A 27,994-nucleotide genomic window follows, 5' to 3' on the forward strand; every position below is an offset into this window, starting at 1 on the left:
AATCAGGAAAGCATCTGACTTTTGTTTTTGGCTCAGGTCGTGATCTTAGGGTTGTGAGACTAAGACTCACATCAGTCTCCACACTCAGTGTGGAGTCTGCTTTAGATTCTTTCTCCCTTTCCCTACCCCTTCTGCTTGTGCTGTATCTCTTTTTCTCTTTCAAATAAATGAATCTTTTAAAAAATAAATGAATCTTTTAAAAAAATGAGTCTTTTAAAAAAATAAATATACATTTTTCCAAAGAAGACATGTAGATGGCCAAGAGACACAAGAAAAGATGCTCAGTATCACTGATCATCAGGGAAATGCAAATCAAAATTGCAATGAAATATCACCTCATATATCATTTCTGTCAGAATGGCTGAAATAAAAAACATAAGAAACAACAGGTGTTGGCAAGGATGTGGACAAAGGGGAACCCTCTTGCAATGTTGGTGGGAAGGCTAACTGGTGCAGCCACTCTGGAAAACAGTATGGAGATTCCTCAAAAAGTTAAAATGGAACTACCCTATAATCTAGCAATTGCACTACTAGGTATTTACCCAATGAATAGAATATTACTAATTTAAAGAGATACATGCGCCCCGATTTTTATAGCAGCATTATCTATAATAGCCAAGTTATGGAAATAGCCCAAGTGCCCAATCACTGATGAATGGATAAAGATGTGGTTTATATATACACATTGGAATATTAACCATAAGAAATAAATGAAATCCTTCCATTTGCAATGACATGGATAGAGCTAAAGGGTGCTATGCTAAGTGAAATAAGTCAGAGAAAGACAAATACCATGTGATCTCACTCATATGTAGAACTTAAGAAACAAAACAAATGAGCAAAGGGGAATAAAAGGGAGAGATAGGCAAACCAAGAAGCAGACTCTTAACTATAGAGAACAAGCTGAGGGTTACCCGGGGGAAGTAGGTGGGTGGATGGGGTAAATAGGTGATGGGTATTAAGGACTGCATTTGTGTGAAGAGCATTGAGCATTGTACGGAAGTGTTGAATCACTACATTACACACCTGAAACTAATACTACACTGTATGTTAACTAACTGGAATTTATTTATTTATTTTTATTTATTTGAGAGAAAGAGGGAGAGAGAGCACAAGCAGAGGGTAGGGGCAGGGAGAGAGGGAGAAACAGACTCCCCACTGAGCAGGGAGCCCAACACGGGGCTCAATCCTAGGCCCTGTGATCATGACTTGAAACAAAGGCAGATGCTTTGCTGAGTGAGCCACACAGGTGCCCCTGGAATTTAATTGAAAATTTTAAAAGAAAAAAAAAAAGCTTAATGATCATTTCTCCCAGAATCCATCTTCCTCTTCCAGGTTTCAACGTTTAGAAATCATTGTTTACTGAGTATTACTTCAGATTATAGATGATAAGGTCTTTGGGAGATGAGACTGTGTCTTCTCTATTAACAATAGCATTGTTTACATTTTTTTCAATGTTTATAAATCAGAAGCTAATTCAATACACATTCCCTGAAGACCCATTTTGCAGGGTTTTTGTTTGTTTGCTCATCTTGGACATTTATATTTATTTCCAAGTGTTGGGTTACCACCGCTGCACTCCTACCTGCCTTCATCTCTAAGCCTTCCTCATTGCTTCTGAAACATTCCATGGGAGCATAGAAAGAGACTGATTGGTCATCCACCTAGAGTTCTAGGGAAGAGATTGAGTCAAAACTAAAGACCCTTTAGATCCATGATGCTGTCTTGCTAAATTTGATGGTGGTCAAGGTTATAATTAGATCTTCAAACTCCTAGCCAATTAAAAAATGTGCCCATATGACTTGCATACTCTCACTCTTTGGCTGATGTATTAGTATCAGTATTTACCTGACAAGCTGTAATTTATGGGTTCAAATGTTTCTAATGTGCTGGTGCATTCTTAAACACAGTTTTATTACAATGTAAAGCCAAAATATTGATTAAAAGAACACATCCAATTTTATAATAAAATATAGGGAAGTTATACAGACATTTGCTTTCTAAGCAACTTTTAGAGGACACATCTCTTCAGTAAAGTGAGAAATACATGTTGATAATCCCTCATCTTGGATACTTTCTGATAATGATGAGCATACTCATTGGTTGACTTTCTCTCATGCTAGAAATAAGTTGTTATACTGAACTATGATTTGTTTACTTGTAATTTCTACCCTGTGATGCTTATTTGGCCTTTTAATACAACAAAGAAATGGAGTGTGTGTCCTTCAACAGGGCAACCCTCCAAATGGTTGTGTGGCCCAATCTTCTAGACACCGAATACCATGAAAGCAGATAATCTACCTTATTCATCTTTATGTTGGCATTTATCCCTTACTACCTACTATCCTGCACATTGTAAGTGAAAAAATTATTTTAATGGGTTGCTAGATGAATATGGTGAGATTTAGATTAATAGAATTTCCCAGTTGTAAGAGACATCATCCAACAGCAGAATCTCTTCCACACTATTCTTGCTGAATAGTCATTTAAGTTATACTTTAGTGAATCTAGTGACAAGCAAATTATATCATCCAGAAAGAACTAGAGCTTCCAAATGGTAACCTGAATTTTTTCAGGCTTTTCTAGTATTTGGACAATAATGAGTTCATGCAAATACTAATATTTGTACTACACATTCTTGTAGCCCCCACCTGTGCAATTGTAAAAGCACAACGGATCCACCTCCACTGCCCATCATTGAAATTATTTCTGAAAGATAGCATGCAAACTCCCAAATTATTCTCCCATGACCCCATCTTTTAGCTTCTTTGTTTGTTAACATATCTGAAAAGCTCTTAAAGGAAGTGTCTCCTTCCTGCTCTTTGTGAGAAGGCTGTTTCTTAAATCCATCTCTAGGATCCCCCAAGTCATAGACCCCCAAGATCTGGAAGACCCAAAGCTGCTTTAGTCTTCTTTGTACCAAAGCAAAGTTAAGTATATTGCATTCAGAAATGGGGCCACCATTCACCATAGCAGTTTGTGAGGAACTGGGCTAACAATGCTTGAGATTACTTAAATTGCCTACAGTTTGTGAATCTTTACGTTTGTGTGTGTGTGTGTGTGTGTAGACATATATGTATATGTACATACATATTCTTTTTCTGAGCCACAACCCCGTGGAGCTGGACTAGGAAACCAATATTGAGTTCTCTCTGTCTTCCTTCTGTTTCTTCATTTCTCTAAGTGCTCACATAGAAGTTGCCCTGCTTATAGGCCCCTTCCTTCCTATGTAGATCTGCCCATGCAGTTGAGAGGTACTTGGGAAATCACAGGTCTGGTTGCATCAGACACAATCAGGATCTGAATTACAATTAAGACTCAGCCAGGACACACTGCCACATGTCCCCAAACAACTCCAACTGCAAGACCAAAAATCTTGAACATTATAGTGGAGCAAATCTCTTTTCTCATTAGCATCCTATATACAGAAAGAGGGAGGGAGGCATGTTTGCACATAATTACTAGATAATTCAAAAACTAAAGGCTATGTAAGAGACGTGTGCTAGTGCTATGAAATCACTGAGAGGGGATCTCTGTAAATCTGAGACGTGGTGATTCTCAAAGCTTCTGAGTCTCTGATTAATATCACGCTGATTGGGTAACTTTCAATTGGCTTCCTCAAATCTTCACATGAGTTTGGGCCATCATTCTCAGTTTTGCTTGGAGAATTTCAAATTTGCTTAGCTGTCAAGTTGTAGTTCTACTATTTATTCATTCATTCAATGAACAGGATTAAGTGTATATTGTGTCAGGCACTATGCCATATAAAATAATTACAATTTGAAATATAAATTCATAGTGATTATAAGTACCATGCAATAGAAGATGCACAGTATTATTCTTTCAGAAAACAATCTGCCATGTTTTAAAGAATCTGTAATAAGAGGAAAATGTAACACCCTGACAGAAAAGACTAGTTTGTGAATGAGCAACTCAGTTTTTAATGGTAGGCATAGAAAATCTCCTGAAAGCAGATGTGGGCTCTGTCTTGTTCCAAGAGGAAGCCCTTTAGGGTTTACATTGCAAAAATAGGTTTCTGCAGAAGATCACTTGACAAGATCATTCATTATGATATCTTTGCCTGACACGATAGAATTGAAACTCTATTTTATCAAAGTTGGAATTGAAACATAAGATGGTTTTAAGACTATGCATCCTGTACCTATCAAACCTACAAAGGCTTTGGAGGTGAAATCTATTCCTGAAATAATCAGTCATGGTTGGGAACATGCCCACAACCGTACTGAATCTCTGTTGACATCAGTGCTGACTCCAGACCAAACATGGAATACAGGATACAGTTCAGTGCACTCAGGGATCAGAAGGGTAGAATGAATGAAGGCTGAAGGAGGTGCCTATTGTATCATTCAGGGATCTGGCCCAATGTGGGTAGGACTAAACATATGTTAATGAAAGTTTGATTGGCTAGAATATTTGAGAAATGAAGGTATTCAGGGGAAACCACAGGAAATGTTTTCTGTTTCTCTCAGTTGGGCAAGTCCATAGAGCCTCTGGACTAAGCCTTATGAGTTCATTTAAAGGAAGTCGGTACATGCAGATGCCAGTGGGATACTGAGGGATGTGAAAAGCAATTAGTCTTGCTCTGTATCCTGGGGAGAGTCCACCTGATGTCTCTGAACTAAGTGCTACTTCAGTTGTCAGAAAGACATGGCTTTTCAAGTCCCAGCAAGGACTAGCAAATCAACCAATATGCAGGCCCTTCTTGCTAAAAGAACAACTGGATTCTGTTTTACTAACTAGGCCAGAAGTACTGGGATATCTGGGATAGCTTAAGGGAGAGTAAACAATTTACATTCTGCTGCACAGAGTCATTGCCTGGTCTCAGTGGTGTGCTGGAGCCAGCAAGTACTTGTATTCCTGAGAGCTGGTTGTTAAGTTTCTAGAGAGTCTGCAAGCCAATTGAAGGCACATTGGTAACTGAAATCAGCCATGTTTAGAATATTTACACCACAGACATTGGCAAATGCTATGAATCAGGATTTTTTCCTTTACGATCATACTGCTGAAACAATGCTACTTTCTTCAATGTCTGAGTAGAGATTGCTAGAAATAGATTATCTGTAGATCCAACCATATCTACCCATGGGAGAGTTGCAGCTCCTAGGAAGACTAATTCAGAGTCCACAGGCTCCCTGATCCACACACATCCTTACCCAAGTGTACAAGGAGTCTGACCACAAACTTAGAGGCTACTTGTGTACAAACCAATTTTCAAGTCCCTACAAATGTATGTAGGTATGTATGTATTTAGGACCATTTGCCTAGCTAAGATGTGAGTGTATGGATCATAGACTGACCCCAAAACACTAACAAGAGTAGCACAAATTCCGTATTTTAGTATGTACCTATCTACATGAGCAGGGCTGATCTATATTTTGTGGAAAAATTTAAATCCATTTGCATTTTCGTATTTCCTGGGATCATAATACAGCTTAATTTGCTCACTCACACATTTCAAGATGGTAAGAAATCTATGCCTTTTGGATTTTCATCCTTAAGAACCACATTCAAAAGACAGAGAAAAAGCAAAAAATCAAGGTCAGGAAGATTAAGCCCCTTAATTCACATGCCAAATTTCCCATTTCAATTGTGGTTTTGTCTCCCAGCTAAAGTTTGTCTTTTTGTGACATTTGCATTAAGCCCAGAGGACATTTTGAGTGGAAACATGCTGAAAGCATAATTGAAACGCTGAGTGGTGCCATTTGTCTAATTTGCATTTTTCCCCCAGGTGGGGAGTTTTCAGTCCCCATTTCTTCTCCTGGGGTGTTCAAAGATTATCTCAAAGAATGATGTTGTGCAATTGATTCCAATAAATCCCCATGTACAGTATATTATATGTATATATATTTTTCCTTCTAGAAGCTATTTTAAATGCCATAGTGATAAACTGTGTATGGAAGTCCTTTGTAGGTTCATAATAGTACAGATAGTTTATTTTCTCCCTCAGATAGAAATTTTGAATATTTGTCCACAAGCTTAATTGGTTATTAGAATTTTTCCTTTCAATTATCCTCATGGTGTCATCGCAAGCTATTTAGGAAGATGTCACTATAGAAACAAACATTTAAAAAAAAATAGATAGACATAAACTATTCAATTTCACCCTTAATATGTTCTTTGAACTCTGTGCCCCCAAACATGGGCTGACTCACTCTCTAATAAAAACTTTGAGAAGCACTAATATTTTGGATGTGTCAGCAAAGTTAATTATACGAGACAATGATGCAGGGCTGATGTTTAATGGGGAATCTAAGGTGAGATTATGATCGGTGGGGAAGTAGAGTCTGTTTTTCCAGGAGGAAGAAGTAAAATAAGAGTGTGGCGAATTGTTTCTCTTTTGATTAAATATTCCTCATATACTTCAGATCTGCCATTTAGATATGACCAAAGCTGTTGTTGTCGGCGAGGTCTAGAGTTGTGCTTTTCCTAAGGTGTGCATCTTTCGTAGGCTTGCATTATTTATGTTAGGCATAGTCTTTGAAATATCAGAAGGCCTCCGAGATTATATCAAATAATCATATGCAATTCTATCATATCCCTTTTAGATTATAAACCTGAGTAGGGTGGAACCAGGTGTGAATTTATCTAAATAAGCGATACGCAGAGAGGAGTGTAGCCCAAGCCAGTATTTCAGAAGGATGGAATTCACATCACTCTGAGGGCTTTATTGCCTACGGGGATAAATATATATTTTTATTTGACTCTTTAGATTTAAGTTAACATTATGAAGAAATACAAGGACATCTGGCTCCTCTAATATGTATTATAAATGTTATCATCAAATAATTTTGTGAGAATAAATAATGTGAGACAAATAAAAGAAAAATATTAAGTGAATAATAGATCAGCTATGAAAATATGGTGAAAATGTGAGGCTGGATGCAGTGTTTGAAGGAGGAAATACATTCGCCCAGACAGACTAGCATGAACTGTGTGGTCTTACCCTCATTCAACCTCACTAAGTTTCAGTTTCTAGAGAGGAAACAAATTACCTACCTCAAATTGGTCATGTGTGGATTCACTGCGATCATGAATGTAGAGTCCTCAGTGCAGTGTCATGTTTTTAGGAAAAATAATACTTTAGATTGGTGGAAAGTTATCTGTACAAATTATCCATTTAAAGAACATTTAGTGAACTCTGTTGAGTAGACTATGGGTGGAGCCCTGTAATTTCATTTCTTTGATGTCATTTTTTTCCTTCACAACCTCTCATGTAAGACAGGGCTTTGCCAAGAAAAGTAGAGGATTCAAAGATGGGCAAGGCTAGATCAGAATCATCTGCCTCACTTCCTTGGCCCCAGCAGAGGTGACTCTGTTACCATCTCCATGGTAACCACACTGGGCCCAGCAGGCCAGAGTATGGGTACCTGACTAGAAAGAGATGAAATGACCCAGGAGGCAGGTAGAAAACTAGCTGGAAGGAGGAAGCTATGTAGGAAAAGGGAAAAAGTAGCTTCCTTAATGCCCTCAATTACAGGAGTAATTATGGTAATAATTCTTATTCATGGAGCACCATCCTAAATGCTTTATGCATGTAGGTATATGTGATCCTGTTGAATGCTCACCATAAAAATTACAGTTCCTGTGAGGGAGGGACTATTATTTGCCCCACTTTACAGATGAAGACATTGAGGTGCAGCGAGGATGAGTAATCTCCCCAAAGTCACAGAGCTGCTATGCATGAGCCAGGTTTAGAAAAGGTCTTAGAAACCTATCATTAAAACTGCCCTTTCTTAGGGCACGGGAATAGCAGTTCCTGGCATGCTAGGTCCTCAACCTCCTGTCTCTGCCAAGGATGGCTGGGAAATGTGGAAACTTGGCACCTTGACAAGCAGTCCATTGTCTGAGGTCCTGGTTCGTGGCCCTTAGCTGCATTAGATTCATCTGGGGACCTTTAAAGAGATACTAGTGTCCAGACCCCAGCCCAGCCCAGTTATATCAGAATCTTGGTTGGGAGTTAAACAGATATTACTATGTTTTAAAATGCTTTCCAGGTGATTCTCATATCCTTGAAAAAGAACCACAGTCTAAATCTGCTTCTGAATTGGTAAAAGTGTCTAAAACAGAGACCCAATTTTGCAATCCTTAGCTATTTGATAGAGCAAGCTGGGACGAAAACTAGACTATATTGGGTGCCCACAATGTGCCAAATGCTAAATGTAGATGTAATCTCTCAATATGCCCTTATCTGAGACCTCAGAGAAACCCAGAGGGATCAGTGAGTGGCCTTCAGGGGTCAGGATGGGGCAACTGCCCTATTCCCTCTTATGTATCAATTCCCAGGAAATGGATGTACTTAGAGCTTGAACTGTAGAGGCAGACAGATGGGGGACAAGTTCCTCCTTTCTCTGGGTGTATGAACTCCAGCAAGTTAGTCAATCTCAGAGGCTTAGTGTGTTTTCCTGTAAAATGGAAAATGATGCTTATAGAGTATGCATTTTCAGTGGGGCCATATTGCCTCCAAGGGGGTGGCATGAGGGAGGGGCAAAACGTTGGACTTTGTGTATGTATATAAAGTACAGAGGTACATAAGTACACAATTATGTAGTATATCTGTGCCATTAAAAATTTCATGATAATAGGGGCGCCTGGGCAGCTCACTTGGTTAAGCGTCCAACTCATGATTTCAGTTCAGATTGTGAGATCAACCCGTGGTTGGGCTCTGCACAGTATGTAGAACCTGTTTGGGATTCTCTCCTTCTGCCTCTGCCCTTCCTCCTGCTCACACTCAATCTCTCTCTTTCTCTCTCTCTCAAAAGGAAAAAAAAAATAGCAATTTCTTTAAAAACCATTTTCATGACACTAGTGGCAAGTAGGCAAAATTCTGAGGGGTACACGGTGAAAAAAAAGTTGAAAAAATGCTACTGTTGGTTAGGATTTCTGGAGACAAAAAGGAGAGACTGAATATAGAGTCCTTGGCACAGAGCCTGGCACACAGAAGCCATTCAATAAATGGTAGATGTTGTTACTGTTATCTGTCAAAACATTCATTCATTTAGCATGTGCACACTGATCCCAGCTTTGGGACTATGCACAGCATTACTGGGATTAGAAAGAAAGATAAAGTATCATCTTTGATTTCATGAAAGAGCTAAGTCAAAGCTAGGCATGGGAGGCCAAGTGATCCCATAAATGGATGCATGCTGGGTCTGGGGAACTAAAGAAATATCATGGACATTCATTTCCTACCCATCTCCAGTAATGGGCTCAACCAAGACAAGAGTTGACTAGGGACCTTCTTTCCCAATTCCTGTCCTTGCTTGCAGTGGCTTCTGCTCCCATCATTTAAGAGATACCATGCCCCCAATCCACCACCACTAGAGTATCATTTTGCCTCTGGAGAGCAACTGAATTAAGTGTAATCGTTATTGTTGGTCTCCTATTCATTGCTGGAGATATAAAGATGAATAAAAAAATAAGACTCAATTTCTGTTGTTGATTCTGATGAGTAAAATGGATACCTAAAATGCACATATTGATATAACATGAGTAAAAGATTCTGTGTGCAGGAAATTCTGGGAACACAAAGAGGGTATTTGGGCAAACCGCAGAGCTGACTCTCGTAGAATGACTAAGAGTTAACGGGGTGAAGAAGGTTAGAAGTAACTTCTGCACTGAGGGAGCAATATGAGCCAAGTGGTGGGAGAATAATAGTAGTTGTAGGCTGGTTCAGGGGTGGGTGATGTGTGAGTCATGGAGTGAGGGCAGAGGCCAGAGGGGAGGCCAATGGACAGCTTAGCCATTGAAAATCTTGAGTGCTGGTATCATCTGCAATGGGGAGCTGTAGTTATATGAGACTCAGGTAGAGGCAAGTTGGTTCTATAGTTGTGATGGGAGAATCCAAGGCTTTCTTCAAGGAATAAGTCTATATGGCCTTCCAGACCACACATTTCCAGCTTGTCTCCACTCTCTCTTCCTCACTTTCTGCCTCGCTTTCTGTGTCCATCTCACTGGCTTATTTGCAATTCTCTGAATGCCACTGCACCTTTGCACATGTTGTGGTTCTTTCTGCCTAGAATAGGTCCCTATTACTTATAAGGATATTGAATCCTTATATCTATCTCTCTGGTCTATCTCTCTGATTACACTTCAACCCAGCAACTGTGACCATCTTTGCTCAACATTATAAACCCAGCATCTAGCATAACAGGTTCCTAGCAAATATTTGTGGAAGGAAGAAAGGAAGGAAAGGAAGAGAAAGGTGGAACTAGAACCCCACAAACTTTCATATGCCTTCCATTACCCCCAGTTCTCCCTAGCTCAGTCTGTCTTCTTGGGTCCTCCCCAGGGGTCAGGGCCAGAGCCAGTCAGCATCCTGGCAATCCAGCAAGCCCTGTCATTTGAGCAATGTACCTCCAGTGGATGAATGCTAATTGATAATAACAATGAAACAACTTACTTGTCTCTCCTTCATGGTTCACCTCCAAAAACTGAAACTGAGCATGCCCAGTTAGTTTTGGCTACCAAGATGGTCAGAGGAAGTAAGAACTACAGACTCCCAAAAGTCCACTTGTGTGTCTGCACCAAGATGCCCCTAGAGCTGACTCAGCAGCCAGAAAAAGTGCTGGAGACCCTGCTGCAGAGGAGCCTCAAGTGGGCACCATGCAGTGTGCATCAGGGCTGAGCAGGAAGGAGTACAGGAGCAGGACTGAACTGGGTGCTCATGTCCTGAAATTCAGGTTCTGATGGGATTTTAAGAGGGCTGTGTTTTTTATGGGGCTTTGTCTTTACTGAAACATGTAGTTGTGAAAGGTAAATGAACCAGGACTCCAATGTTGATTTTGTCATTTACAAACTGTGGTGGTTTGGGAGGAGGGACTACCTCCTTTGTTCTCCAAGCCTCAGTTACCTGATCTATAAACTGGGGTCAAGGGGATCCCTGGATGGTTCAGAGGTTTAGCGCCTGACATTGACTCAGGGCATGATCCTCGAGTCCCGGGATCGAGTTCCGTATCAGGCTCCCTGCATGGAACCTGCTTCTCCCTCTGCCTGTGTCTCTGCCTCTCTCTCTCTCTCTCTCTCTCTCTCTCTCTCTCTGTCTGTCTCTCATGAATAAATAAATAAAATCTTTAAAAAAATAAAATAAAATAAACTGGGGTCAAAAAGTACCTCATTCTTTGTGCGGATTAAATAAGATACTGCATGTAAAATGCTTAACACTTAGCCTCACGTGCGGAAAATGTTCAATTCACATTAGCTATTATCGTTATCGGCTAATATGGTTATTATCACCATAAGAAATATCTTCCAGAACAGAAAAATCAGCTTAGTTCATCAAATATTTATAAGGCTTTAACAGCATACTCAGACCAAGGTAGATGTTGTCACCAAAGACAGGCAAGAAAGTTCCTAGGAGCAATATTTTGAGATCCCAAACCTAGAAATAGCCCCGATGCCCATCAAGAGTAAAATAGATCAATTCAGTAGCGCCCCATACTGGAATACCACATAGTGGTTAGGATTCACTGCTGTGACTCACAGCCACATGGATGAATCTCACAAACATAATTCTGAGTAGAAGAATCCAGACCCAAAAGAGCACGCATTGGATGATCCCATTCATATGAAGCGCAAATGCAGGTGGAACAGATCTATGGTATTAGAAGTCATCATAGTGCAGCCTTCAAGGAGGAGGCAGGGGGTTGTGACTGGGAGGGAGGAGAAACGGAGGATTGGTAGTATTTTGTGTCTGGGCCAAGCACTGGGTAAACAGGCATGCCCACTTCATGAAAATACATCAAGTCGTACGTTCTGATATGTGCTTTTCTGTATCTATGTTATGCTTCAGTTAAAGGTTTAGTAAACAAACAAGCCTGTTTAGCAGAGAGCTAAGAAAACAAAAGTGGGGTGAGGAAAGCAACAAGCAATACAATTCTGCACTTGCCCACGAGAACAGCTGCTTTTCCTATTCCTTCCCATACACGACTTAGCCACTCAACTACAGGAATATTGTTCACGTCCATCCTGCCACTGTGTTAATCTGGGCCAGGCATCACTCGTACAAGAGTGGACTCACCAGTTGTCTCGGCCTCTCTTCTCTCCAAACCACTCTCTATAACCCAGAGCTGCTATCTTAAAAGATCCTGTTTGTCTCTGTGTTCTTGGTGCTTAGCACCTGCCTGGAACATGGAAGGTGATCAAGGAAAGGTCTAGACCGAATAAAGCTCCCCAGCACAGTCAAAGCCAGAGGGCTACAAGGGGGTGCTGTGGGACAAGGGGAAGCATTTGTATATTTGGGTGGGGAGCCAGCCACAAGCCACATTTCACAGTCAGAGATTTCTCCAGGGCTAAGCTGCCCAACCTACTCACACTCTTTCTGGTGTTTTTTTTTGTTTCTCTCTTTCATTTTATTTTGTTTGTTCCTCCAGTGACCTTCAGTGACTGCAAGGGAAACAACAAGCTACACTATGAGGTCTCAAGCCCGTACTTCAAGGTGAATGACGACGGCAGCTTAGTTGCCCTGAAAAACATAACTGCGGTGGGCAAGACACTGTTCGTCCATGCTCGGACTCCCCATGCAGAAGACATGGCAGAGCTTGTAATTGTCGGTGGGAAGGACATCCAGGGCTCCTTGCAGGTAACACAGCCATTTGGGATAAACCGGGTCCACAGAGGAACACTGGTGTCTACATGTCTTATATGGAAACTAGTTCTTCGGTTTATTATTGGCCAAGACTTTTGTTGTTGTTGTAAATGACAAAAACCCAACTCAGAAAATTTTTGGCAGGTTGGTGGTATGTGAGAATTTATCGGCTAATGCAGCAAATATTTTAGGGTGACTCTGCCTTCAGTGCCCAAATAGGACATCCGCTTTGATCCTTACCCATTTTGTGGCTCCATTTTCCTTCTGTTGGCCCTATTCTTAGACAGTCACATCACTCTCTGCCTTCCAGTGTGGAGGTCTCAGCAGCTCTACTTCCTTTTCCCAGCCTGAAGTCTACCTAAGAGAGCACCTCTTCCTGATAATGCCAACAAATGCTTGATATCAAATCTCACCAACTCTCATTAGATTATCTGTCCCTCCTCAAACCACTTGCTGTGCCCATTGGGTAGTGATGCTCCAGTTGGCTAAGTCTGAGACATTCGTCTTATCCTTAAGCCAGAGTGGAGGGGAGTCCCACCTAAGACATATGGGCAGAGAGTGGATGATGGGTAGTTACTCAAAGTAAATTAGCATGCTGTCATCTGAGGATGGCAAGTGGTGGTTGGGTAGGCAAGATCACAGTGGCCACTAGAGTTGTATAACAAGACAACCATGGCATATGGCACTGCTCTTTTGCTATGCCCTGATAGCCATTCCTTTCCAGATGCACATGTAGGCTGATCCCTGCACCTGTGCACATGTTTACATACTTTATGAAGGCTAAAAACTGCTGTTCTTTAGACTTCCTGATTGTGTCATTGAGAGACTTTTTGCTACAATGGACTCACCTACTCCTCCTTCATCAAGAGTTTAAAGACTCTGGTTTCTTGATAGAAAGGAAAGGCACATAAATGGAACTGGTGGGTATTAAGCTGAGTGAAATAAGTCAGAGAAAGACAATTACCATATGGTTTCACTCATATGCAAAATATAAGGAATAGTGAAAGGGACCATAAGGAAAGGGGGAAATCTGAGTGGCAAAAAATTAGAGAGGAAGACAAACCATGAAAGCCTTCTAACTCTGATAAACAAACAAAGGGTCGCAGGGGGGAGGTGGGTAGGGGGCCGGCGTAACTGAGTGATGGGTACTAAGGAGGGCTTGTGATGAAGTGAGCACTGGGTGTTATACTGTATGTTGGCAAATTGAATTTAAATAAAATTTTAAAAAAGAAAGGAAAGGCTACAGCAGACCCCGACAAAACACTAACCGTAATACTCACGTGTCTTCAGATTGGTGTGGCTAGCCTTTTCTCCTGCTCGATGGTCTGCTCTTACTCAATTTTTCAAAGCCTTGATTCTTGCTGCCTTTTTCCGTCTGCCACACTCCCCATAACCTTGCTTTATCTGCTAATTTTGTTCAGTGGTGGAGGGTGGGAGTGTGGAGCCAACACCAATTCTACAGCCGAGGAGGAGAGACAGTACAACTGGCAGTGTGAGTGTTACTTCCTTTCCAGTACTGTCTGCGTAATCTTGAAAGAATCATAAAACTTCTTTATCTGCAGACGAGAAGGGTCAAACAGTCTGGGATGGCAAATAAGCGGCATGTGCATTGCCCCATTCTGTCACCATACTGGTGGCAGATATTGCTAATTATCCCTGGCTTGACCTGAGTATCTTTCCCAATGCAGTGCTTCTGGAAGCTACTATCCATTGATCATTCAGAGATGTTTCTGTGGGTGGAATATATATATTTGCCATCCCTAGACAGAACAAACTCTGCAATTCCCCTTCATATCTATGAATCTGTGAGTTGAGGGTAGATAGCAAGCTAAAAAGGAATCCACAGTGTGCCACTGATATTTTCAAAGAAAATAGGATATTGATGAATACATCCAGTGTGGAAACCCACTGGCACCACAAAAGCAAGCTTTTCTCTTATTTAGCCATGGTCATTTTCACAGCATCTCACTAACTTGTGATATAAATGACTTGGTAAATACCAAAAGCAAAAACAATTGCTGGGATGTGCAGCACAAAGGGCTTCTTAAGAACAAGTAAATGGTACAGAGATTCACAAAAGGGGGTTTGCATGTGGGATGGGATGTATTTAGATGGACACTGTGCATCATGATTATTGGCTCACCGTTATTCCAGAAAAGACAATGTCATACTATTTAGCTTAAAGCCGAGCAGAAGGAATTCTGGGCACTTCTCAGGACAGACTCTACCTTGACAGTCTCAGAGACCTGGGGTTCAATACGAAGAGCTTCAGTTGTGAAGAACTGGCCTCTTGAGTCCCAGAAAAACACCCTCCTGGAGGCCAAGCCCCTCAGAGCCATTTCTCATTTGCCACTGTCTGAGCACATTGTCAACAAAGCCTGGCTGCAATTGCTGGTTTCTTTTAAACCATGGTGGAGGCTGCTGTGCCATTCAGTTTGCCAGACTCCAGCAGAATGGGGCATTCATCTCCTGCCTCCAGTAATTTTATGAGGTTTGAAAATAGGCCTCACGAAACTGCCCAGATGTGTCTGTAATAAAAATTAAAAAATTAAAAAAAAATCAAAAAGAAAAAAAGATAGGACAACAAAATAGCTAGCCAAAGAATTCCTCCAAGAGGAACATACTCCTTTAGAGATATCCATTTGGTATTTTTGAGGCCCTACTATGTGCAGCCAAGCAGCCAGCTGCTAGAGAGGGGAAGCAATGAGCACCCAAGTCAGCATAGCTCCCGGGTGAGGAGGGAAAATGAATGAGTATGTTGAAAAGGCACCAAACAGGGCAGCAATGCCAATGGCTGCTCTGTGCTTTGAGAGAACAGATTGGGCAGAGGAAGCTGAGTTGGTACCATAGCCAGTGCTTTCAAGGCACTTTCCGTGGCCAGGTGCTGCTCTCATTGGCCACAAATGCTGACTCATTATATTTTCTCCACCTCCAATGAGGCATGTGCTACTGTCCTTGCTTTACAGATGGGGGAAACTGAGAACACGAAGAGCCGAGTGATTTATTATTTAGTGGGACTCTCCCAAGTGTGTGCATCTCAATGTGTGCTTTAGTGTCCATTGTCTTTAACCTTCACAACATTCCTGTGGGGCTGCTGACTTCACCCCAGATGTGAGAATTTGGCCAAGATCCCCTCATTTGAAATAGGCAGAAATGAGATTGAGATCTGGCCTCTCCATCCAAACATCCACTCTCTTTCCTGCCCATGGGCCAAGAGATGAGGGCACAAGTCAGAGAAATACAGTAACAATGGAAGAAACCAACACATGGATGGTGTGATTTGAAGGAGGAAAGAGCTAGGATTTAGTGTTTGAGTGATCTAAGCTGTAGAGGATGGAGGTGGATTGGATTAGTGAGAAAAGAGGTGGCTGGCAAAGGTGCTCATTTAGACAGGCTAGATATGAGACCAGATACAGGCTAGATCTTAGGATAAACACTTAGGGAAGAACAGTACAGTGGTAGAGCTTTGGCTTTGTTGTTGAACTGAAGTGGGTTTAAATTTCCATTCTACCACCTATGGTTATGTGACTTTGGGCAAGCCACCCAACTGCTTAAACCTCAACATCCTTATCTAGGAGACGGGGGTATGAATAGTCTGCATCACAGAATCATTCTGTTGGGCACAGCACAGAACACCAGGTGACCCATCTCAACCATGGTACCATATTGGAACCTATAGAGAAAGGGTAGGCCCTGAGGGTTAAGTGACCTCACTGAGGCCAGGAGTCAGGTGTCAGAAAGTAGAGATTAAGGACAGGAGGAGAAAGTGAAGCCAAAGGAAGAAAGAGAAGTTGTGTTCAGCGAGGGCAGTGGGGGTACTCAGGGTGTCCAAAATAGGATCAGTATCATGGTGGCTATGTTCATACCACTGTGTTTTAGAAGGAAGGACTCTCTCAGATGAATGTGGCCCCATTGAAGCCCACTCAGCAGCAGTAACCAGAGCATGATGTGTCTTTCTTATTTTTACCTGCTGCCTACAACCTCATTTTACCCACAAAGCCTAAATCTGTGAAGTCTAATTTTTTAAAAAAATATTTTATTTATTTATTCATGAGAGACACAGAGAGAAACGAGAGAGGCAGAGACACAGACAGAGGGAGAAGCAGGCTCCATGCAGGGAGCTCGACGTGGGACTCAATCCCAGGTCTCCAGGATCATACCCTGGGCCGAAGGCAGGTGCTAAACTGCTGAGCCACCCAGGGATCCCCAAGTCTAATTGTTAATAGCTTAATTATAGGCTCTTGGGCTGTCTCTGCATTTTGAATGGGCTGTCCAGAAGCTAGGACCTGTCTATATGGGCATATACAATCCCTTTAGACCTGAGAGGGTGGAGGAGTAGCTCCTCTTGTGTTTTGACAGGGGAGGCATGATTGGTATGGAAGGGCTGAGACTTACCATGCTTGCAAGAGAGATTTCTAGCCTATGGAAGATTATGAGGAACTCCACTCATGGAAGTATGTCTGGACAGACTGTGGCTTATGCGCACGGCCTGACAATGGTGAATGGGAAGACGGCAGAGTGCTTGCTTTTATTTATTTATTTTTACCTTGGATAGGGGGTTCCAAAGATTTATATGGGCAAGCTCTGATTCATTCCTCATACGTCTTGGGTAGAGATGTCTTTACCTGCTGTGCAAATGGGACTCATCAACCTCAATTTCATGTCTAGCATAAATTTTTTTTAAAAAGCTATCTTTTCATTTTAATTATTTGTTTCTTACTTAAGAAATTGTAGCTTCTGTGATTGTAGATGATCGCAGGGAATACTGACATCAATTATAGAACTGGATGAAGTCAGGCTGGGAGGTAAGAACATCAGGGAGCTTATAGAAACTTATTTTGAATTCCAGTTTGAGAGCTAAAAGAGGCTGTGCCCACCAGCTTCATCTTGAAATGTGGGCATTCACACTCTAAGCAGCTGAAGAATTTGGGTACCCATGACCTAGACAGCTGGATCTTCAAGACCCAAGCAGGAGATTTACAATGCAACAGGAGGGAGATGTGTGGGTACCTGCCAGCTGTGGGCTTAGATCCAGCTCTCACACAGGCCTGTGTCTTAAATGCAAATAGGGTCACTTTATTCCTTGGTTAATGGGACCTTGCTTGCTCATCAGCTCACCTGGCCCCTGGGATAATATCCTGTCACCTTCACAGATGTCTGGAAAGGCCTTTCACTGTCTAGCCTGGCTGGTCTCTCCAGCCTTTGCTCAAGTCTGCTTCCTTTCAACTGTAAGGCTTGACTTGCTGAAATGCTTGACCCCGAAAGGGCTTTCCCTGCTCCCCATGCCAAAGGAGGGTCTCCCTTGCTAGCGATCATTCTGCTCCTTAGTGGCCCTCTTCTCAGTTTGTAAATTATGCATTTATTTCATGTGTTTAAAGTCTGGCTCCCCTGATGAGACTGTATAAGCTCTCTGAAGGCAGGAATATAGTCTCCTTCCTTCCTTCCTTCCTTCCTTCCTTCCTTCCTTCCTTCCTTCCTTCCATGTCCATGGCTCTATCCCTAGCACCTGGCACAGTGTCTGACATATAGCTGGTGTTTAGTGCATGTCTTTTGGATAAATGTAGGAGTAGAATGCATGACACCTTTCACATCACTCCTTGCATTGAACTCTGGGATGCTCCAGTTCCCTCAGCTGTAAAATGGGTTCACAGCAGTGTCAACCTCATAGAGATGTTGTGATGATTATTTTTTTAAAGATTTTATTTATTTATTCACAAGATACACACAGAGAGAGGAAGAGACACAGGCAGAGGGAGAAGCAGGCTCCATGTGGAAAGCCCGATATGGGACTCGATCCTGGGACTCCAGGATCATGCCCCAGGCCAAAGGCAGGCGCTAAACCACTGAGCCACCTAGGCGTACCTGTTGTGAGGATTAAATGAGCAAATATATGCAAAGCATTTAGAACAGTGCCTAGCACAAAGTAAATGCCATGAAAATGCCAGTTATTCCTCATCATTGTATCATCAATGCCAGACTATAATAAATTCTCTCAGGGAATGAATATGATGAATCAAGACAACCCAGCTCTCTCCCCTCTTCCCACCATGACCAAATTCTATTTGGACCACTACCTGTACAGAATTTAGAATTCCCCATGAATTTAAATCATTACTATTTCACTCCCCAGGTGTCCACTGTGTGTGAAACACTGACTAGACTTCCAGGACTCTTTGTTTCTATGGGTGCACTTAATAAACACCAAGAGACTTGGCAGTATTTAGAAGTTAATTATGAACAATTTACACTTGTTCACTAGAAGTCAATACATGGCGTTCTTAGTAAAGGAAAACTGTTTTCTGAATGAAGCTGCTTAATTAAATGTAAAAAAAAAATACCTTCCCCCTTTTTTTGTCACTTAAAACATTCTCCCCAAAATAAAATGAATAAAGAAAGTTATGACAGACACTGAAAAAGCTAAATGTAAGGCTTATCTTGGTGGATCATCATCACTGTTTTATTTAAAGGACATAAATTTGGCTTCTAATCCAGTTTCAAGAATTAGGATGGAAATAGTTCCAAAAAGATAAAATAAAAGGAGCAATCAGAAGAAGGAACAACGTGAGAGGAAACAGTTGTTTTTGTTTTTAATGTTTAAAATAAAAGTATAAAACATGTCATTGCCTGTTCAGCAGCCCATGTTAATACCGTTGCTACTTCTGTATCTCTACCCTGGTGGGGATTAGGGCATGCAAGTCCACTGCTTGTGGAGTCGCCGGGTTCCATGTGTCGTGTGACTCTAGGGATTGCGGGTCTGGGGGTTCCAAAGCAGCAGCTGTCTACCTACTGCCCCTGAATGTGTACATGCTCTGTGACATTTAGCTGAGCTGGGCATGATATAAAGTGGGACCCAGAATGACCGTAAATTGGGATTCTAATCACACATTTAATACTTGCTAGTCATGTGGCACTGAACAGTCATCCAACTCCTTTGAGGTACAGTCTTCTCATCTGTGAAATAGTGGCTGTATGTAGATCTCAGTCTTGTTTAGATGCCAGCATAGGGTATACAAAAAAAATGTTTTTAATACCAAAAAATGTTTTTAAATATCATGCTTAGCCCATGCTAACAGAGGGTCTCAGCCACAGACTGTTTACTCTTAACTGAAGTGCACAGTGAGTTGCTGTCACCTCTGTGTATTTCTTCACCGTCTTTCCTGATCTCACACATTCTAGACAATAAAGAGTTTTTTTTAAGATTTTTTTTTAAATTTTTATTTATTTATGATAGTCACACACACAGAGAGAGAGAGGCAGAGACACAGGCAGAGGGAGAAGCAGGCTCCATGCACCGGGAGCCCGACGTGGGATTTGATCCCGGGTCTCCAGGATCACGCCCTGGGCCAAAGGCAGGCGCCAAACCGCTGTGCCACCCAGGGATCCCGACAATAAAGAGTTTTGCACATGTGTTACTGACCTAAACTCCAATTTTTATCAACTCTGAGTCAACCATTTGAATCCTGTTTGTCTGGGCCGTTATACCATCTAACCTCCCAGGTCACTGACATGCCCCACAGAAGGGACTTGACTTCCTTTGTTTAAAGCATTCCTGAGAAAGTGAGCCTCCAGCTTAGGGTAATTGCCTTGTTTCAAGACCTTATCACATTGACTGGGAGTGGCTTGGAGTCTGTCAAGCTAGTCAATGCATTGATCTCACTCCCATGAAATATGTTTTACAACCATCATAGTGGAGAACCAATCTGTGCATTTACGGTGGCCATAAAGAAATGAGGAGTTAGAGCTGAGGATAGGCTCTGATTTGACACGTGTGATAAGTTTCAAAATCCTGCGAAGTATCACTCTGCATGGCTAAAGCCTCCCCAGTTACTATTAGGAGAATTAGTGTCCACTTAACAGTTGTCATCCAAATTAGGGAAAATATATAGTGTGAAAATTATGGTGAAGATCCAAGAATTGGGCCCAGAACAAGGTATTAGGCTGTTACATTCTGACACATGCCTAAATTGTTCTGTTTATGATTCTTAGCTCCAGGATACTATTCAAATACAGATAAAAAGACATCCTTTGATTCATTAATTTAAGTATATAACAGATTGCTTTGTGGATCAAAACTAAGAAAAATGTATACTGAAGATTAATTTTAATTGAAATGCTTAGGGAAAAATATTTGATCCCACAGAAAGTCTGCATAACTAAAAACAGCTTCCTTTTGGCTTGTGAAAACTCAAGATTTCATGTTGTACAGCAGTATGGTCCAACAGAAAAATAATGTTAGCTGCATATGTAGTTTTTAGTTTCTTAATAGTAGCACATACATACACACACTCCATATATACATATGGGGTTAAATTTCATGAATGTAGATTTTCTCCCTTTATATGTGTGTATATGTGTGTTTATGTGAATTTAATCCAACACACACATATGTATATATATTATATATATGTGATATATTTTATATGTAAAATGTATAAATTTAAAAAATGTATAAATGTAATATATACATATATATGTAAATGTATGTATTATACATATACATGTTATATATATTACATATATACATGTAATACATATGCATATATAATATATAATTTAAGATATTTTCATGTTGGCAAGTTACCAATGTGAACATTATTTATGAAATTTTTACATTTTCTTACTTATACTAGGCCTTTGGAATTCAGTGTATATTTTATACTTAGAGCAAATCTTAAGGGAGATTAGCTAGATGTTGAGTGCTTAATAGCCACTGGTGGCAAATGTCTTCCAGTGGGGCAGTGCTTTCCTGGAGTTCTCCGGAGACATTTATGTATTTTGAAAGAGGGAGAGAAAGAGGCGTTTGCTGAGTGCCTGCCACGTTTAGGGCATGGTGTTAGATGCTTTCACACATACGTCTGTGTCTCTGATCCTCAGAGCAAACTGTGCCATTGGTGATCTGGTTCCTACCCTGTGGATGTGGAAGGAAACCTGGTACAGAGAGGTGGAGTACGTTAGCTAATGTCATCATTTACAGCAAGTGGCAGAGCTGGGATTTGGGCTTGGACCTTCTGATTTTCTGAAATCACTGCTATTTTGGTAATACTGACATTTACAACAGAACTGGTGCTTTTCTATTCTCCTATAAAGACTATGAAATGACATAGAAAAATTAAAAAGTGGTTAGTAATTTAAAAAAAAATGAATGCAGAGCTGAGCAAAACTCCTAAAGAAATTTTAGGTAGGTGGACAAGTCCTGTGTTGTCATGACACTTTTTAAAAACTTTTCTCATGAATAGAAGCTCTGGAGAAAGAAGCTTATGGAAACAGCACAAGGTTTCCCAAATGTGAATGTTTCTTGGCCATAAGTTCATATTATTTCAGACTTTATCTCATTTACCTTCATAGTCCTGGAGTCTAGGGAAAATGCCTACATTATATTTTTAAGTATAATTAAAAATTTTGTTTTCATATGGATTCTATAGATTTGATCCTCACAACAGTGGCTTGAAGCAGATGGTGTTATTTGTATTTTATGAGTCAGGAAACTGAGACCTCCAGAAGCAGGAGGGTAGGTCTCAGGTCCAAGAGTCAGTCAGGCAGTAGTAGTCTGATTTACAGTGAATCCCTGGGTCCAGTGTCTTAGCCACAGTTTGCTTTCCAACAGCTGCTCGAACCTTTTCAAGGAAAAGCAATATAGCATCATCAGAGATAAATTTTCACCTGGTATCTTGGATGGAAATAGATAATATGATGTAATGCACATTTTTCTAGGCTCTCTGATATGCTTCTAACCCTCTATCTTTTCTTATTAGTATTAATCAAATATGAGTGTATTCTGAGCTTAAATATTGGGGTGACCACCTCTTTCCAAATCCCTCTCTCACCTGGTGTGTGGAGATACTTGGTCACCACGGCTTTGTCAGTAAGTGTGACTGCTCTCATCAGAGATGAAATGACTTAGTAAAATTCAAAGTGATTGGAAATATTTTTTTAAAAAAACTGCAAAATCAACTGAGAATTGTGGGGAAATCCCAGGTAGATGGACATGCCACGTGTTGTCATGACACTTTTTAAAAACTTTCTTCATGAATAGAATCTTTGGAAACAAGCAATGGAAACAGAGCAAGATTTCCAAATATAAATGCCTCTAGGCCACTCTGCAAGAGTCTGGTTCTCATTTCTATTGAAACAAATAAAAAACTCCAGTGACAAGAGAACACAGCCTTTGGTACAGACCATAGATTGTCTCTATTTGGTTCTTAGGTTTCAATACTCAAAAATTAGGGAGAATATGTACTATTCATTCAGTCCTTCTCCCCACCAGCACATGGGTCAGTCAGATGATAAGGTCTTCACCCAAGTTTTTAAGGCAGAAACCTAATCATTTGGAAAAACAATATCAAAGAAGAGCCTTATGGCCCAGCCAAGCTTCTCTCATCCACCCATGTTGGATAGATGCCTGTGGGCTGTTGATCTCTGTGGCTGGGCTTGGTTTGGGGTAAAGGCTAGGGTGGCAATTCCTTTGGGTCCACACTGTTGATGCTGTTTGACCCTCAACTCAATTGTTTGTTCAGACAAAGGCAAGTGTGGTGTCAAGGGGGTCACACAAACAGAAAGCATCCTCCACCTGTGCCCACAGTCTAATCTCATCAGATTTTGTCTTTTCCCTGGCTCCTGTTAACAGAAATAGAAACCCCCAGGTCTGTACAAAAACATGAGTACCTCTTCTTACTGGGAGTCCACAATGGGGTCTGATATTTTCATTTGCTGAACTGTTTATATCTTTCTTAATTAGGCAAGAGATAGCACAATCACAAAGCAAATATTATGGGTATGTGGCCATCAAAGTATAATGATATTTTTTAAATTTTTTACAAAAAATAGATTTTTGTTAATACCTGCTCTTCTTTCTCTACCAAAAAAAAATCAATTCTCAAAAAAAGTACTTTAAGTAATAATACTCCATATATAATCTCAGAATTTGATCTATCAGTGGACTCACACATAGCAGAGAAAGTTCGCATGCTGACAAAGATGGCATCCTCATGGTCTTGTCAAGCCTCCGTCTCCAGACTGGTAAATATGGCCAGTTGGGGAGGCCTTTCAACAAAGAGTTTCCCTTGCAGATAGATTAAGCATTCAAGGGCTGCCCAAGGCCAAAAGGGCTTTAAAAACTTTGAGACTATCCTCCAAGCAAATTCTAAAATATCCTCCGTGAATGAGAGGCAGCCTTCAGTTGGACTGAGCTTACTGCTCTGACCCCATTGATCCCGATGATTTCCCTCCAGCCTTCTTATAATTCAGGAGGGTCAAGTGTGGGATCTTCCCTTCTATCCAATGTCTCCTCCACTTGCTAGAGAAAATTGGACATGAGATCCAAGAGGGGGCTTTTCCTTCCCCTGATGTCTACACAGTTTCTCCTGGCTTCCAGCTCTCCATGGAAATCAGATCATTCCCCCAATTTTCCATTTTTTTTGCAGCAAATCCTTTTGACAAATGGTGTGCATTGTCAACCAACCCCTCAATATGTCAGGGAAATTGGGCTTCTATTGAGAGGAACTTTTTTACAACTCCTTTCCTTTGAAGTTACAAAACTATAAAAAAATGGTAATTTTCCAAGAGACCCAGGGAATGGTATGAATAACCTAACCAGGATTTTTCTGAGGACTGCCCTTTGTCCATCACTCTTACTAGATGTCTTGCATGCTACTATTTTCTTTCAAGCTAGTCCTGTGAGATTGAATACAGCAAATCAGGATACATTGTTTTCTTCCTTTCACTGTCCATTCTCACAAACCCCAGTTAACACAGATAATTGAGGATTGACTGCTTTTTTATTCCAAGTTTCTTATTCAATTTGGAGCTTGTTAGCAAAGCTTAAACTCTGAGACCATGACCATCGGTCTTTTTGCCTTGTTTTCTTATGATTTCCTCTTTCAATCAGACCTTTGGATAATATTTTCCCTAAAGAGACAAAAAAGGAAGTTAAGAAAGAAGATCCAGAAACTGAATCAAAGAAAAATCAATGAAAATAATAATAATAGTAATTTCCTTCATGTTTCTCTTTCGAATTCTGCAAAAGTCTTACTATTTTGGTGTTGGTTTATTAGGCAAAATAAAATTATATGCTCCATAAGGATAGAAGCTGTAACTGACTTGCTCATTGCTATGAATCTAGCACTTACCATAATATCTGGCACTGAAAACACTCTTATTGAATGAGTAAACAAATGCCAGAAATGGAATGGATATTGATGCTAATAATGCCAATCATAGCGAACATTTATTGAGCTCTAACTTGGTGCCAGGAATCACTGTCTGTGCATTTCTTATATTAAGTCATTTAATCTTTACAGAAACTCTATGAAATAGTTATTATCTTCATTTTACAGATGAATAAAGTAAGACCTGGAAAAGACCTTGACTTGCCCATAGTCCTAACAACTAGAATATTTTGAAGCCATGCTCTGTGCTCAGACTATTCAAAAAAAGCATTTAACAAAACATCGTATATTTTTTTTGGCAAGATAGAGAAAAATGAACTGAATGTTATTACCAAATACTAGTAAAGTAGATTCAGATTGGTTGAAGAGCTACAACCAAAAGTCCTAAAAAATAATCTATGTCAGCCAAGAGAATGATTTCTGTACATGCAGGCAATGGCCCTAGCTGATTGATTTCATCCCCAATGATGAAAATAAAAATATGAAGACATGTTTTTTTTTTAGTTTGTAACCCTGGGATCCTAACTGGATGATAGACTCAAGATTCAAAAACAATTCAAGTATCTGTAAGGATGGGTTGAAATTAGTAAGGTAATATCAATAGGTATGGATATGAAGCCCCATTTATAAGCAAACAGATTTCTGACAGACAGGATGGGGTGGTGTGGAAAGGACTTGGTTGATGAGGCATTCACTCTTCTGGAGCTGTAGCAACTCCCTCTCTGCATATTCCTGCCTCTATTGCTATTCTGCAATTATTCACCTTGAATTTATTGCTCATCACCTTGAGCACCACTCCAACTTTCCCATTTGTCTTAAGCAGCAACTCCTAACCCCATTGCCTACAATTTTCTGCAGCTGGCCTTGTGTTTCTCTCTATATAAGGTTTCTTCCAGCTTAAGCTTTCCCCATCCTTCTCCCACCTCCAGTCTTTCCCATCCCTCACAGAGGAAGAGGGAATCTCCCTCTTTTTGACATGTCCCTTCGCTTGTGCTCTTGAAGCCACTCCTTTGTACTTCTGTTTTCATCATGTGCTGCCTTTTCTCTGTTACACCTTCCATTGTTTCCTCTTCTCTGAATCCTTCCCATCTTCAAACACGCTCAAATCTCCCCAGATTGAACAAATTTCCCCCAAGTGGTAGCACCTCTTATCATTGCCTGTCCCTTCACCAGTCTTCTTGAGAGCATACTCTTCACTCAACATCTCTACTTCAATACAAGTTCACACCTCAGTACTCCAAAATGGGGCTCCTACCCTCAACATTTTAGGGAAATTGTTCTCTTTGGAAGGTCATAGAAACTGAGCAGTGGATTTCCTTAAACTTATTCTTGGTCCTGAGCCCACTTGAATTCTCTGAAGCATCTGGCAACTTATTTTTTATTTTTGAAAGTTTTATTTCATTGGAGTGAAATTCGTTTAACATAAAATTAACCATTTTAAGTGAACATACTAATGACATTTAATAATTCATGATGTTGTGCAACTGCCACCAGCATCTAGTTCCAAAATACTTTATCCTTCCTCCAAGAAACCTTATACTCATTAAGTACTTGATCTTCACATCTACCACCCCCCCCCCCGCCCCAGTCCCTGACAACCACTAATCTACATTTTATTTCTGAGAATTTACCTGTTTGGGGTATTTCACATAAATGGAATCATACAATATGATGACTGACTTCTTCCACTTAGCATAGTGTCTTCAAGGCTCATCCATACTGTAGCTGTGTCCGTGCTTTTTTTTTTTTTTTTTTTATGGCTGAGTAATATTACTTTGTGTAGCTAGTCCACAAGTTGTTTATCCATTCATCTGCTAATGGCCATTTGGGCTGTTTCCACCTTTTGGCTGTTGTGAATAGTACTGCTCTGAACATTCATTTGTGGTGTTTGTTTAAGCGCTGGTTTTCAATCCTTTTATATTTATACCTAGGAGTGGTTGCTGGGCCATATGGTAATTCTATGTTTAACTTTTTGAGGAACCACCAAACTGTTTTCCACAGCAGCAGGACCATTTTACATTCCCACCACAGCATTTGATAATTTTGAAATGCTCTCTCTTTTGCTTTCAGAAACACTAAACTATTCTTGTTCTGCCACTCCTTCTATATATGGCAACCCCTTATATTTTCCTCCTCTATCACCTCTTCTTACCCTTCCTGCCATGGGAGATACCCCATTAGTTTTCTATTGCAATTCTCCTCCGCTGTTTTCTACCATTCTCAACAGTCTCATGCAACTTAGTGGTTTTAAATATACCCTCTTTAGGATGTCTACAAATTCATGGCTCTATTTCTGACCTTGAGTTCTTCATTCCCACCTGCCTTCAGGGCATCTCCACCTGTATATTTTACTTGTCTCTCAAGATGTGTGTGTGTGCATATGTATTTGTATGCACATACAAATACACTTACTCTCATAAACCTCTAAACCTCACCTTCCTGGATTCTCTGCTTCCTGCAATGTCATCCTTATCTTCCCAGGCTCCCAAGCTCACAGCTTTGGATTTTTTTTTTTTTTTTTTTTTTTTATGTCTCGTCACCTGAGAGGCCAGTGGCACTTCTCATTCTTTCTCTTTTCCATGTGGTTTTTACCTGTATACTCTTCTGCACTGTGATAGCCACAAATAGTTTAGGCATTATCTTTTTATCTGGCCTATGACAGGGCATTATGAATAGCATCTCTATTAAGTCTGATTCCTCTCTTCCCTTGTGACTCAACCCACACACTTATTACTGCTGAAATGTCTTCCCCAGGAACATCTGGGAACATGTCATGTCCCATTCAAAGGCTACTAGGGACTTCTCATGCCTACTGATCATCATTCAAATTGACCCCAAACTGAATTTGTCATTTTCACGCATCACTGTTCCCCATCACTCCTGTGATACTCCCACCAAAGTAAGTTACTTATCCTCCATGTTCACTTAAAATAATACAGTTTCAGGGCACCTGGGTGGCTCAGTCAGTTAGGCATCCAACTCTTGGTTTCTGCTCAGGTCATGATCTCAGGGTCATGATATTGAGCCCAGCATCAGACTCCACATTCAGTGAGGTATCTACTTGGGATTCTCTCTCCCCCTAACTCTTCCCCCAACTCTCACATTCTCTCTCTATATATATCTCTATTCATTCATGAGAGACACACACACAGAGAGAAAGAGAGAGAGAGAGAGGGAGAGAGAGAGAGAGAGAGGCAGAGACATAGGCAGAGGGAGAAAAGCAGGC

The 27,994-nt window shown here is 40.7% G+C and overlaps 1 protein-coding gene across 1 annotated transcript in view; it reads left to right on the plus strand.

Annotated features, from left to right (window-relative positions):
• Positions 1 to 27,994, plus strand: part of CDH13 (cadherin 13) — a 1,004,502-nt gene that overhangs the window by 354,566 nt on the left and 621,942 nt on the right. Inside the window, exon 3 of the mRNA XM_055304976.1 lies at positions 12,390 to 12,598. Coding sequence (XP_055160951.1) covers positions 12,390 to 12,598 — 209 coding nt within the window. The remainder of the gene's footprint in view (positions 1 to 12,389; positions 12,599 to 27,994) is intronic.

Source organism: Nyctereutes procyonoides, unplaced genomic scaffold (assembly GCF_905146905.1).
Source record: "Nyctereutes procyonoides isolate TBG_1078 unplaced genomic scaffold, NYPRO_anot_genome, whole genome shotgun sequence".
In the NCBI taxonomy this organism is placed as follows: domain Eukaryota; kingdom Metazoa; phylum Chordata; class Mammalia; order Carnivora; family Canidae; genus Nyctereutes; species Nyctereutes procyonoides.